Source organism: Elephas maximus, chromosome 4 (genome assembly GCF_024166365.1).
Source record: "Elephas maximus indicus isolate mEleMax1 chromosome 4, mEleMax1 primary haplotype, whole genome shotgun sequence".
In the NCBI taxonomy this organism is placed as follows: domain Eukaryota; kingdom Metazoa; phylum Chordata; class Mammalia; order Proboscidea; family Elephantidae; genus Elephas; species Elephas maximus.
In genome coordinates this window covers 67,302,634-67,317,355 of record NC_064822.1, presented here as the reverse complement: position 1 = coordinate 67,317,355, position 14,722 = coordinate 67,302,634, and the positions used below count along the sequence as shown (strand labels likewise).

At 37.6% G+C, this 14,722-nt stretch overlaps 1 protein-coding gene across 6 annotated transcripts; it reads right to left on the bottom strand.

Moving 5' to 3' along the window:
• Positions 1 to 46: 46 nt before the first annotated feature.
• CLEC1B (C-type lectin domain family 1 member B) lies at positions 47 to 9,784 on the bottom strand. 6 transcript variants are annotated; one of them, XM_049882435.1, is made up of 7 exons: positions 9,615 to 9,784; positions 8,898 to 8,993; positions 7,732 to 7,851; positions 7,420 to 7,571; positions 5,704 to 5,819; positions 3,422 to 3,498; positions 47 to 200 (listed from the first exon to the last, which is right to left on the bottom strand). In XM_049882435.1, exons 1-7 carry the CDS (start codon positions 9,676 to 9,678, stop codon positions 121 to 123), a joined length of 705 nt encoding a protein of 234 aa, XP_049738392.1. In that variant the 5' UTR covers positions 9,679 to 9,784; the 3' UTR covers positions 47 to 120. The 6 variants fall into 6 exon arrangements, with proteins under 6 accessions (XP_049738392.1, XP_049738396.1, XP_049738395.1 ...); XM_049882439.1 differs by lacking the exon at positions 9,615 to 9,784 and adding an exon at positions 9,299 to 9,587; XM_049882438.1 differs by lacking the exon at positions 3,422 to 3,498 and adding an exon at positions 1,285 to 1,376 and having other exon boundaries at positions 119 to 200.
• Between the last annotated feature and the right edge of the window lie 4,938 nt (positions 9,785 to 14,722).

The following is a 14,722-nucleotide window of genomic DNA, read 5'->3' as shown; positions in this document are numbered from 1 at the left end:
TATTCATTAAGGTTATGATAAATAATGATGAATAAATAAACCCCAAATAAACAAACCTCAAAATGTCAGTTTCCTAACACAGTAAATGTTTATTTTTCACTCTCATTTAATATTTTAACTTCAGTAATCCTGGTCACTTGGTAACTTTCCTCCAGGTTTCTTCCATCTTTTAAGACATTGGAGTTCTCTGTTTCTAGCCACTGAAAAGAAAAAGAGAAGGTGGAGAATTCACATCTGCTTCTTGAAAGCTATAACCTGAAAGTGACATGCATCACATCCTTGTCCATACCAATGCCCATATTTGGATATAAAAGTTGGACCTGAAAAGTGTAATCTCTGCCTGGGCAACAAGCTCTCACTGACAACTTCACTCCAGAAGGGGCGCATGAATTATTTAGTGGATATGTAGCCATCTCTGCCACATCCTGTAGCACAAGTTTTGAGAACCCTAATGCTTTAATCGTCATTCATATTTTGCCTTATGGACAAAGGTTACTTCTCAGTAATGTAGAGTCTGCAAGTCCCAAAAATCTGCAACATTGCAATGTTCTCTTTTGTTTCAATGTCTCACTGGTTTGATCATTTTCTTTATGACAGTCAGATTCCCAGAAGGAAGCAGATGGAACACTCCAGGGGTAATCTAAGGGCATTTAATAAAGCAACTGTTTATAAAGTTGTGGCAAGGTTAAGGAAACCAACAAGGGATGGTGAAATATGCATTGGAAAGCTGATGTCAACCCTAGGCCTGAAGGATCAAGGGGAGGGTAGTTATTGGAACATCATGAGGACAATTGTTGAGGACCCACCTGACAGGGATTGTGGTCTAAAATATAGAAAATGCAGCCTTTGCCAACCTGACACATGGTGGGGAGAGACCCAAGGAAATAAATACCCTGACTTCTCCCCTCCCACCCTGTGATCCCCTGCCAGTGCCTCCCGTTGGCTGAATTAACTGGAAGCCAGAGACCAAGTTTGCCCAGACAATGATGTTCATTTGCATTGGGCCTCCTAAGGCACAGGGTAGGGCTGAGAGTATCTAGAAGGACACATGGAGTATATCCAGCACATTCTCCAAATATTTCATGTGATTTTCATGTGACCTGAGATTCTGGTCTAAAAAATAATGCACCTCAACTCACTTGGTGTGTGCTTTGCAGGCAATTCTGACTCCTAGTGACCCCATGGGACAGAGTAGAACTGCTGCATGGGTTTTCCTAGGCTGTAATCTTTACGGAAGCTGAAAGCCAAGTCTTTTCTCCTGAGGAGTGGCTAGTGGATTCGTACCTTCAGTCTGTCAGTTAGCAGTCTAGCACTTAAGCGTTGCACCATCAGGGCTCCTACTTAACTCCCCAAGGCCTTTAAAAATAGGATAATTTCTATGGAGAAGAAAAAGAGGAAGTGATCATAATTGTATCAAATGCTCACTGAGACTAATATCAGGAAGATGGGAACGGAAGTTCTGTAAATTGTTAGTTTCCAGTTGTTCTCAAATTTTATCAGCACTAAAAATCAGGCCCAGAAAGATTAGCTTTTCCCAATACGGTATACACTCTTATAAATTTCTAAGGGAACAATTGGATTCTTCCAATAAAAACATGAATATGTTAATCATACTAAAACCAAACCCGTTGCCTCGAGTCAATTCCGACTCATGGCAACCCTACAGGACAGAGTAGAACTACCCCAAAGGTTTTCCAAGGAGCAGCTGGTAGATTCGAACTACTAATCTTTTGGTTAGCAACTGAGCTCTTAACCACTGTGCCACCAAGACTTCGGTAATCATAACCCATGCCTTATGGAAACCAAAACCAAACCTGTTGCTGTCGCGTCGATTCTGACTCACAGTGACCCTGTAGGAAAGGGTACAACTGTCCCATAGGGTTTCCAAGGAGCCGCTGGTGGTTTCGAACTGGCAACCTTTTGTTTTAGGAGCCTAGCTCTTAACCACTGCCCCACAAGGGCTGTGTAGCCTTATGAGCAAAGTAATAATATTAGACTCATGGACAAGGAAATTGGGTTTTAAAGAGGCTAAATTACTAATCCAAAGTCACATATGAAGCAAGTTTTAAGGAGTTTTTCTTGAAATGTCTTAAAGACTTTATATCAGAATCCTGTGGAGGTGCATGTTAACTACACAGGTCTCTGGATCTCCTCAGTCTTCAGACTGCTTACCATCAGTACTCATTTGTATGTGGATATCTGCAAGTTTTAATGAACACCTCAATTGAGATGTTTGAGAATCATTTCTATAAATTTTAATCTCACTAATGTAAGATGACAGAGCACCATCACGGCATCTGTGGGTAAGAAATGCAATTGTTTGCCTGTTATCCTGTTCAAACGTGCCTCTCCACATGGTCTATAAATACTTTCTGAGTTATTCAGCAAAAACCAAGGATAAAACTGCTAGAAAAAGAACCAGATAAGGCATTTTTACTTGCTTCTGGGCTTACCATCCATGGTTCTTCTTAGAGTATTTTTACTTGCTCTTCTGTCTACTAGAAGCATTTACTCATTTTACAAAGACCATGAGGTTTCTGACAAACTTTATTTTTCCTTCTGCAGAGAAAATTATTGCTATTGAGTTTGAGCAGAGGTGAACTTGGAATTGTAATGATATTTGTAGAGTCCTTTTACTAGTTAGTTTCTAGTAAATTATCTTATTCAATGAGAAGCAATTTTTTTCTGTTCCCCGTGAGCCAGGAACTGTGTTGGGTGCTGGACACAGAACAGTGAATAATAAAGTCATGGCATTTGCCTTCACAGGGTGTCTGGTATGGTTAACACCCCGAAGCTTGATTTTAGGTTGTAGAATCGTGAGGAATATAAGACAGAGTTATCATTCTACTTTAAATATGTGAAGATAGAAGTTAAAGAGGCTACTTGAATAATCCATGATCATATTTCAGCTAAGTGACCACACCATCTAAATTATTCTACTGATTTCAAATTCAGTACTCTTTCCACTATCTTATGCTGTCTTTCAAATGCAGACATTTTTCATAGCTTAAGCCAATTAAGCCCTAACCTTTTACTGTTCCAAGTTTAATTTTATACGTTAACGTCTGAATATAGAATGAATCATACAAAGTCCAGATAATGAGGAATGAAAGACAGGAAGAAAGGAAATTAATGGAAAGCAGAACAATTGGAAAGCAAATGATCAACTCATAGAGCTGACTTGTGGATGTATAAAGAAAAGGTTAAGTGATGTTGGATACAAAGATAATATAAAGGTGGCTCCATGCTGAAGAGAGGGAGAAATAAGAAATTTTATGGCTTGTGATTCTTTCATCAAGGCTTTTTATTGTATAATCAATCATTTGTCTGTGATACCCTGTTCATCTCTCTCATTAAAGTAGTTTGTCCACCTTTGCCATCCCAGCTTTCCGCTCACATATTAGATAATGTTTGTTCTTACAGAAGGAAGGGTGGATTTTCCCGTTATGAAAATAAGCACAATTCATGTTTTCTCTTCCATCTCCTGGAAGTTCAGGCCTATAAATGGAAAAGGTAGAATGAGTTTACTTGAAAGCTAAATAAATAATCAACAATCAAACCCTGTGTGCAGAATTTTGTGGCAGAAAGTGGAACCAATGAGTAGGGGGGAGTATAAACCAAGATCCATGCAACTGAGAAACTTCCAATATGCTTGGGAGTGGAAGGTATACACCAAAAAAAAAAAAAAAAAACCCACAGCCATTGAGTCGATTCTGACTCATAGCAATTGAAAATTTCAATACCAATTTAATATACAATAAATTTAAATAGTAAGTGAACACTAGGCTCAATAGGAGTCCAGAGGAAGAGATGGATGTGGGTCTGAAAAGGTGAGTAAAGGCTTTATCTAGAAGATGAGGCTTGAGTTCTGTCTTGAAGCAAGAGTAGGACTTAGGTAAGAGGAGACAAGTAGGGTGTAGATAAGATGGGAGGGCCTGGCAAGGCAAACAGCTGCACAAGATAGGAATGAACTCAAGGAAAAATGAGTTGATTAAATATTTTTGAACTGAAAATTTGTTATAGGGTAGTAGATAAAAGACAACACATTATATTATAATTGGCTATTAATCTGTCTGTATTCCTTGTTAGGGAAACCCTAGTAGCATAGTGGGTAAGAGCTACGTCTACTAACCAAAAGGTTGGCAGTTCAAATCCACCAGGTGTTCCTTGGAAACTCTATGGGGCAGTTCTACTCTGTCCTGTAGGGTCGCTATGAGTCGGAATCAACTCAACAGCAACAGGTTTGGTTTTTTGGTATCTCTTACTAGATTCCTTATGATGAAACGCCAAGGAATATATATGTACTAATCTATTTGACAATACCTATGGAACCCTTCCTATGTGCTAAAGTTGTGTATGTGCTGAGGATATGGTGGTAAACAAAGAAAGGTTTTTTTTCTTGGGGAGGTTATGTTATAGTAGGAGGATATTGCTAAGAAGCCAACAAATAAACAGATAAAATAACATCAGAGAACTGGTAAAATTGGTGAAGAAACAAGAGTATGATATGATAGACCTTGATTGGAGTAGATACCAGGGAGGCTAATTTAGTTTGAGAGATTAGAATTACTCTCACTGAGGAAATATTATTTAAACAGAGGCTTGAGTGACAAAGGGAGCCAGTTACGGAGTTCTGGAAGCAGAGCATTCTAGGTAGAGGGAACAGCAAGTACAAAAGCCCTAAGACAACTAAGCAAGACTGATTTGTCGATAAATAGAAGGAAGGCCAGTTTGTCTAGAATATTGTGAAAGAGTTAATAAGTGTTAAGAGATAAAGCCCAAGACTTAGAAAGAGGCTTGCTTGTGATCTTAATGTTCTGACCCTACAGTAAATAATAACTATTTGGTGAATAGTTAATAACTTAAGTTGTTCTCACGTTATAGATTTTGAATGTAGTTTATATTTGGATTAGAGAGACTTTGCAGCTTTCATATATAGGTTGAATAGACGGTGGTAGGACTGAAAAGCCATATTAAAAAATAATTGCCCAAGAGTTGATTCAGACTCACATCAACCCTACAGGACAGAGTAGAACTGTTCTGTAGGGTTTCCAAGGAGTGGCTCGTGGATTCGAACCGCTGACCTTTTGGTTAGCAGCTGAGCTCTTAACCACTGTGCCACTACAGCATAAAGAAAAGGCATATTAGGTAACTCCTAATGCAATTGGCCCTTTTGGCTGGATTGCCTCTAGCAGAATGGAGCCTTTTTACATGAACATTAGAATTTCCTTGTGAACTAAAATATGACTGATTCTTGGAGATGCCTAGGTTGGGAAAGTAGGCAGATGACACTGAAAAGTTAAAGGGACCTCCAAGGCAAAAATTTTCAGCCATAAGATAATGAGGATAATAATTTTGTTTTAAAAATATGTGAAGACAATTATAGAAAGGAAAAATGAAAACATAAAATGCTTCAAAGGTAAAGTTGAGGGCAAAAATGGATGGGAAAAAAAGTATGAAGAATACATGTGAATTGTGGTTTAGATAAAGAGAAGAATAAGAGCATGGGGAAGGTTGAGTTATTTTATTACCAGTGTTTTTTTGTTGGAGTAGGGCATGTGTGACTCAGCTGCTGTTTATGTAACCCATAGTAAGATATAGAGCTCCTCTCAAATTATAAGTAACTTGCACTCAAGAGGGAAGGGAATCTCAGAAACAAAAATTGCTAGCAGTGCCTTGAACTCTGAATGTTCAGTGACTTACATATTTTTGGAGAAAACTGAGCCAACTGAGCCATCTTCCCACATCCAGACTCCATTAGAGTTCTGGCGAGACAATCCTACCCAACGTATCAAACCAGTCCTGGCTTTGATATACTCCTGTTGTAAACACAAATAAACATAAAGGTCAGAATGCCTCCAAAGCTCTTGGTGATGACCTAAAGACAAAGTTTCATGATAAGACCCTTGACAAAAAGAAATGTTGGATTATATGTTTATATTAATATTAATGCATGCACCACCAGGGCTCCTTATATTCGAGACTTAAAATTGTACCAAATTGGCTTGTTTTAGAATTAAAAAACAAATAAACAAACAAAAAAACCCTTTATATTTATAGGGCATAAGAAAAATTATATACAAAATATCTAATATTCTAATCTTCTTCTGTGTTTATATGATTATATCTTCCATCAACTGAAGATTAGAGTATCAAAGAGAATACCAACTATGACCCTGAAATGGAGTAAACAGTAAATGACTGTAGTCCTTGGGTGGTGCAAATGGTTGATGTGCTGGGTTTGAGGTTGGAGTCCACCTAGAGGCACCTCGAAAAAAGATCTGGCAATTAAAAAAGAAAAAAAAAACCATAGAAAACCCTGTGGATCACAGTTCTATCTGATAGACACGGAGTTTCCAGGAGTTAGAACTGACTTGATGGCAACTGGTAAACGACTATAGAAAAGGAAATCATCGTTGTTAAGACTTTAATGCCCCAGAAGTAAGCTTTATCTGAATTTATTTTTTGCTTAGATTGTCTATAAAATCTTTCATGTAGAAGTTATAATTTGTTTTAGTTGATGGGTTAAAAGAGAATTACATGGTATTTTTCTCAAATGGATTATAAATAACATTCATCTATTTTTTCTTCTTAGCAATTATCACCATCAGGTGTGTGTGTGTACTATACTTTATGAATGGAGCCCTCATGGTGCAGTTGTTAAGTATTCTGCTGCTAACTGGAAGGTGGGCTGTTACAATGCACTAGCTTATTTTAGGGAAAAAGATGTGGCAGTCTTTGTAAATCTTCTGTAAAGATTTACAGCCTGGAAAACTTATGGGGCAGTTCTACTCTGTCCCATAGGGTCGCTATGAGTGGAAATAGACTCGATGGCACACAAAAACAACACTATACTATATCTATTTGTTTTGTTTATTGTCTGTAGAATATAAATTCCATGAGATTAGGAATTTTTGTCTGTTTTAGTGACTGCAAAGCTTCAAATTCCTGGAATAGTTCTAACATATATTTGTTGAATTAGTACATAAATCAATTAACCTCTCTCTATAAACCAAAACCAAATTCATTGCCATCGAGTGGATTCTGACTCATAGTGACCCTGTAGGACAGAGTAGAACTGCCCCATAGGGTTTTCAAGGAGTAGCTGGTGGATTTGAACTGCCAAGCTTTTTTTTTTTTTTTTTTGGACTTTCGGATTCTGTTCCAAGTTAGTAAATAGAGGTAAGGAAATTGAGAGAGGTTAAATTACTTACAGAAAAGATAAGACAAGACCTCAAAGTCCCTTGAGCCCTAAATCAGCACTTTCTACTCTCAAATGTTGTCATTTTTACTGAGCTTGATAAGGTTTTTAGATTAGCACAGACTGAAAGACGTAAGAAAAATATAAACAAAGCCAAATGTTACATTTGAGAGTTTCTTCTCGTAACTCCAAAACATTTGACCTAAGAATCTCCTTACCAGAATGTTCTGGCTGGCAATCTTCGGAAGAGTAGCATTCACGCCAGAGCAGTACTGCTTACTCTCTTCCCATGTCAAGTTGTGCTTGAAGAATCCATAGCAACTATCCCCATAGTATCTCCAGTTTTTGTCACAGGGGCTGCACTTATGGCCTTAAGGAGAGATCAGGCATAGGAACCATTTCATTCTAAATCAGGCTTACATTTTCCCCACATTCAGTGTTTCCCGCAGATCTCAAGATTCACTACAAATACCAGCACAAAAAAATACTCTGGTGTTAGAGGAGATCAAGAGTTACCAAACCACACTTACTGAAATTTTCTTTTTGTTCAGATTGTTTTATTAAATCTTGGCAGAAGCGCTTTGCTAATTGTTGCAGAGTTCCTGAAAGGTTTTCATTCTCAGCTTGTAGGAGATTCTGCTGTGTGACAGCTAAATGTAAAAATTAGATAATAACAATTTGTAATCAGGACCTTAAGTGTGACGCAAAGGCTTTTCAATAAACTTTCATTTTAATAGAATTGCCGTGCTATGAAGTGTTTACAAGGTACACATAAGTAAATGATACCTACAAAGGGATATGGGCAAAGGGGAATATTTTAAAAATATATATATAGAAAACTGACACTTGAGAGTTATCTAATAAAATGAGTGAACTCTTTAAGGAGAACAGTCACAAATAAGAAAATCTCATGAACAAATACACACCTAAAGCAATTGTTTTGACATTTTATTAAATGCAGGTTTCTAAACAGTGTTAACAGAAGTGAACACCTCTGCTATTTTCTGCTCTTAATGTCATACCAGAATATTCATTCACTGAAAAAAATACATACTGATTTCATGCTATGCCCAAAGTACTATGAGATTCAGGTGTATGAACGATCGTGAATGAAAGATTATTAAATATCTCATGAAAAAAAGAAAAAACAAGTATTCAAACAATCAAAAACTACCTAAAGTAAAAGGTGACATTGTAGGGCTATTAGGTTTACAGGAAGAAAAAACAATGTTTATCAGTTAGGTGGGATATGAATTGTCTCTTAGAGGAAGTAAGTAAATTTGTAAACAAAATAGGAAGGAAGGTATTTTAAGAAGCGGGAATAGGATAGGCAAAATTTCAGGCAGGTAGATACAGAATTTATTTATGAAATTGAGAAGACCCTGGTTTGGCTGGATCTGAGGATATGCAATGATGAAAGAAAGATTTCAAAATATAACTTGCATTCATACTCAAGAGAATCTTAAAGGCTAGTTTAAAATTCTTGAAAATAATTTTTAAATTTTTAATAGATAAACAGTTTAAAAAGTGATTTTGATCAAGAGGTAAAGGCCAGAGAAAATCTTGGCAACTATATATATAGTATGATTGGAGTAGTAACAAATGGAAGGACAATTAAGAAACTTAGTGTGATATACCAAAACCCTTAGGTATTGCCATCCTCAGACCAAACCCTTGTCAGTGAGTCAATACTTACACATAATTCTCAGAGCTACCAGCCCAACAACCATCCCTGTGCACAAGATCAGAAGAACAAAAGCCATCACACGCCACAAAGAGGACACAGGGTCAGCTGTGGACATACAATAAATATGTCAGGGAGCAGTAATAGGGCATGGCTATGGGACAGTGTCACCTGTGCCCCAGCCTCTTGGAATTTTCCAAGATCTTGCCTGTGTTCCTTGTTGATCATCAACAATAAGCACAACCCACTCCCATACCACACATCCATCCCCATCACCAATGGACTTCCCCTCTCTGAGCCAAAATATAACCCAGCTGTTAAGACATTATTGTTTGTTTTGTTTTGTGTACACTCCCCTTCCCCCCCATAAATATTCTTTAATAGGCAACTACTTAAGAATTATACCCACTTACTAGGATCCTGGAAAATGGTGGTTTCCAAACATTCCTTCCCCTGTTACCCCATATCCTTCACTTCAGCACCATCCAGCATTAAACTCTAGGAGCCTTAATGCAAGTTCATTATTATGTCTCCTGTGTTGTCTTTCTTCTAAATAAGTCTGAGTCTATGTAAATACTACTAAGGGCTATAGAGAAAGAACATCATTCAGGAAAAACAAAACAGAACAAAAAACAAAGCTGTATGTATTATCTCTAGTAGAAAAAGGGAAAACAGAGTTGACTTATTTTACTAATTAATTTCCAGATTTTTGGTTCTGGGCATTCTTACCTGAGGTGAAAGCTGATCTTCGAGTTTTAATATTTAAGGCTACGTATCCATCTTCATCCTGCATGGCCTCACTTGGACTGCAAGTGAGCTCAGGGGTCCAGTGACTTGGCAAAATGTAGTGTCCACTCTTAAGATTCCAAAGTCTGTCAGTCTGTGATCCTCCTCAACTGGGAGAGTGGAGCCGTATGAGTTAGGACACATGTTTTGTTTATTCTTTTTCCAGGAAGCCCTTTCATAGTTGTTCAGAGATACATGGACATTGAACATAAAATAAATAAATAAAAAGCAAAAATAATAAATTGTGGTAAAGGAGTAGATATGGCATTTGTTTCCTGTTTCCTCATCTTCAGCTTAAAGTAAAGAGATATTCCAGCATGTGTATCCTTTCAAAGAACCAAAAATTTTTCTGAAGTTCATACTTCATCTTAACCCTGTTGTTGTTGTTAGGTGCCATTGAGTCGGTTCTGACACATAGTGACCCTATGTACAACAGAACTAAACACTGTCAGGTCCTGCACCGTTCTCACTATCGTTGCTATGTTTGAACTTATTGTTGTAGCCACCATGTCAGTCCATCTCATAGAGTGTCTTCTTTTCTGAGGCCCTTCTACTTTACCAAGCATGATTTCTTTCCCCATTGACTGTTCCCTCCTGATAACATATTCAAAGTACCTGAGATGAAGTCTCACCATCCTTGCTTCCCTCATAGAACCTAAATCATATTGTTTAAATGAAGTGACTTCTGTGGAAAATCATGGATAAAACACCAGCAGAAGAACATGTCTAATATAATTTGATCAAATACTGCCTAAATTAGAAATTCCATGGTCTTGTATTGGAACGAACTATTCATAATTATGTCCTAGAACTCATTCAAATTCTTGTATCTCTAATAAATCAAATTTTCAAAAAATTTAGGAGTCCACATAGGGCTGGCTTTATACGACTTAGGTTTAGGCATTGAAGGAAAACAGACAAATAAAATGACACTATCCGGAGTTAATGACTTGCTGTACTATCAAAAAAATCAAACCCATTGCCATTGAGTTGATACTGACTTATAGTGATTTTTATAGGACAGAGCAGGACTGCCCCATAGGGTTTCCAGGGAGTGGCTGGTAGGTTCAAAACAATGACCTTTGGGTTAGCAGCCTGAGTTTTTAACCATTGCACCACTAGGGCTTCAAATTGATGTATAGCCCTTCAGTAATATTTTTACTTTGCAGTGAATTTCTTGGAATGGAAGAATCTTAATTCAGTAGAATCACGCAAGTTCAAGTATAGGGTGCCTGGATGAAGAACTATTTGGGGACTGGGTGGTTTCCAGTTCCCTTTACCTCACAATATAATAGTGTATTCCACATATTACCTTTATTAATTAGGCTTTCAAATTATTATTTCAGCTTATGTTGAAAGTAGTTATTTTGTCTTCTCCCCCGCCCCCCAACACACACAGCCCTTTTTCCTTTTTTTTTTTTTGTTCAGGGAACTGTACCTGAAAAAAAGTTCTTTATTCCAAATTTTTGATGAGTCTGAACTTGGAATAAAAACCTTCATTCATTCAACAGTTTAGAGATTAAGAAGTCACTCTTATATAAACCATCTCTTTTATTTTAAACAAATAATTAATGAATGTTCAGTATGCATCAGACACTGTAATTGGAGTTGAATATTCATAGAGAAAATCATAGTCCATATCCACTTGGTGCACAGAGTCTTAAATTAGACAACACACTATTTTCGTTAGACTATTTAGAACAATTTCTTCACACTCAAACATACCAGCCCACATTCCCTTCCCTCTTCCTTTCTTCACTTTTTTCCACAGCACTTATCACTATCTGACCCACATAGAGTCTTTTTATATATTTAAATCTTTGTCATTTATCCCCACGAGAATGTATTCCACGCCTCTATAATGGAGATTGGCAGATCGTTTCCACCCAATAAGTATTTGTTGAATGAATGAATATATGTACAATGGGCATTACCATGCTAATTTTATACATGTAGAAAGAGACATTTAAGGTATTTTGGGTACTTTTCTATGTAAATAGAAACCCTGGTGGCACAGTGGTTAAGAGCTATGGCTACTTACCAAAAGGTTGGCAGTTCAAATCCATGAGGCACTCTTTGGAAACCCTATGGGGAAATTCTACTCTGTCCTTTAGGGTTGCTATGATTCGGAATTGACTCGAAGGCAATGGGTTTGTTTGTTTGTTTGTTTCTGTGTAAATAGCAGTATAATTTACCCAGGTTTCAGGTTCTTTCAATGACATTATGATGTCTTTCAAATTTAGGCATTGTCCGACTCCATTGTCTATGTTTATGCTGAAGAATGGATGAAAAGTCACTAGGATCACAATGATAAGGTATAAGTGCAATAAGCAAGGAAATTACTGGAATGTAAAACATTGTGGATGTCACTGGTCAATATACAATGATGTGTAAAAGAGACAAGAAACTGATGCTTCCTACCTACTACAGGTGTTAAAATAATGGCTTCCAATTGAAAAAAAGGGATGTGAACATTTTGTAGCTGGTGATAGCTTGTTATAGATCTTTTAGTGTACACCTCCTTTAAGGTAAAGTCTTGGGTGCATGATCAGTGATATCCTATTCTATTATCCATCCCTCTGCATTAGTATTACTGGTTCACCTTTGCCTTGCCAGTCTTATACACACATATAAGTACTTTAATTTTATGTTATTAGTATCCAGATTGAGTGAATATAATTTTTAAAATAAATTTCATCCCATAATTATCCTCTTGCTCCTCCTTGTGGCCATTTTTTTTCTTTCTGATTTTAATTTCTTCTTGTGGCTGTCTGCATGTGTAAGGTTTTACAGCTTTGGAAGTCCAGCGGGGCGGTGCTACTCTGCCCTATAGGGTCACTATGAGTCAGAATCAACTTGATGGCAGTGGGTTTGGTTTTTTTGTAGGTTTTGGTTGTTTTCTTTGGATCCTTGATACCTCTGGATTGAATATTTACTCCTTTTCCTTTTTGTAAATAATTTTGAATTAATTCCTATTCTGGCCATTCTCCGGGTGCTATTCAATCTGCACCACTTTTTTTAAATGTTCTCTGAAACAGGCATACCTTGTGGGAATGGAATGATCATTGATAAACAGTGAGATTATAGCTTCCTGTAGTATAAACTCAGCATTTCTTTAATTTGGCTTAAATTGGCAATACTTCCATATTTAGTACCTGTGTTTCTGTGTTCCCTTATTTTCCACAGTGAACAAGATTTTCTGATGTATTTATTCACGTGAGAGTAAGAAGAGAAGCCAAGATGTTTCCAAGTTTTTGGGTGAGGAATAGCAAGTAAGGAGTTTCGTTTACTGAGATGAGAAAGCTTTGATGGGACACATTGGGAAAAGGCTGTTTGTTACTGGGTATGTTAGGTTTGAAAATCCTATAACGTATATAAGTAAATATGCCCATCTGTAGTCAGATATATGGGCCTGAAGATCAGTTCCTGGAGTGCAAATATGAATTTAGAGTTATTAGTGTGGTGTAGCAGTTAAGAGCTATGGCTGCTAACCAAAAGTTTGGCAGTTCAACTCCACCAGGCTCTCCTGGGAAATCCTATGGGGCAGTTCTACTCTGCCCTATAGGTCACTATGAGTCGGAATCAACTCGATAGCAATGAGTTTTAACAGGTTAGTGCATGTCTGCTACTTTAAGCCATGAATGTAGAAAAGCTCATTCAAGGACGAATGTAAACAGAAGACAGAGTGTCGCGGACTGAACTCTGGGGCACACCAACATTTAGAAGTTGAAAAGCTAGTGAAGAATTATCAAGCCTGGAAAAATGGGCAGTGAAGTAAAAGGAAAACCAGGAAAGAATGTTGTCTTGAGGACCAAAGTATTTTGGAGATAACCAAACCTGTTGCTTTCAAGTCGATTCCAATTTATAGTGACCCTACTGGACAAAGTAGAACTGCCCCATAGGGTTTCCAAGGATGGCTGGTGGATTAGAACTGTTGACCTTTTGGTTAGGAGCTGGGAGCTCTTAACCACCACGCCACCAAAGAAGAAAGATATTAACAAATGCTGCTTATAGGTTAAGTAAGTTGAAGTCTGAGAAACAGCCATTTTATTTGCTAATGTGGAGGCTAAATGGTGGCTCTGACGGGAGTGATTTTGTAGGAATAAACCAGTTGCCAACGAGCTCGTCCAGATCACGGTGGCCCCATGTATGTCAGAGCAGAACTGTGGTTTTCAATGGCTGAATTTTGGGGAGTAGATTACCAGAATTTTCTTCTGAAGTAGCTCTGAGTGGACTCCAACCTTCAACCTTTCAATGAGCAGCCAAGCAAGTTAACTGTTTGCACCACCCAGCGATACCTTTTGGAGATACAGTTATTGCAAACGCTTGACTAGAGTGAGGTTCAGGAAAAGCAGAAAGAAACACAGCAGGCATAGACAGCTTTTTGAGCACTTCTACTGTTAAGAGAATTGGAGAAATTAGAGAAAAGGGGTGATAGTGTGTGTGTGGTGGGGGACAGTGAGGAACAAGGGAGGTGTTTTTGTTGTTGATGTTGTTTTAATTCCTGAGTTTACCTGCAGTTCTCTCAAGCAGTAGATATTTTCTTGTCCACACATCATCACACATCTTGTACTGCTGGGCCTGGCAATGAATTAGGTCATCTGCTTACTCCTCACTTTTGCTTTTATACCTTTTTCCCTTAAAAACTTCCAACATCTTTTTAGCTCATTTTATCAGATTATACCATAAGATAACCCACTTTATAATTCACCTACAAAGATATTAAAATCACCGGTGATTATGACAGGAGTAGAGGCGAGCAAGGAGACATTAATAAGTTGAAAATGATGAAGGAATGTTTCAGAATTTGGCAGATGATTGCAACAAGATGAGTTAAACCTCAGACTTGGGAACAAAAAAAAGGCTTCAGTTAGAGCAAGAAAATGAAAGGAGTTTAGAGTGAAAAGATTGAGATAAATATAGTGAAGTTTGCTGAAGACTGCCTGTATGATCTGGAAGGTACAATTTACGAGTTTGAGGTTAGAGAGGGGTATCAGATTAGGGGATTCACAGAGGCTTCAGGGTACAAAACAATCTGAAGGGTCCTCATA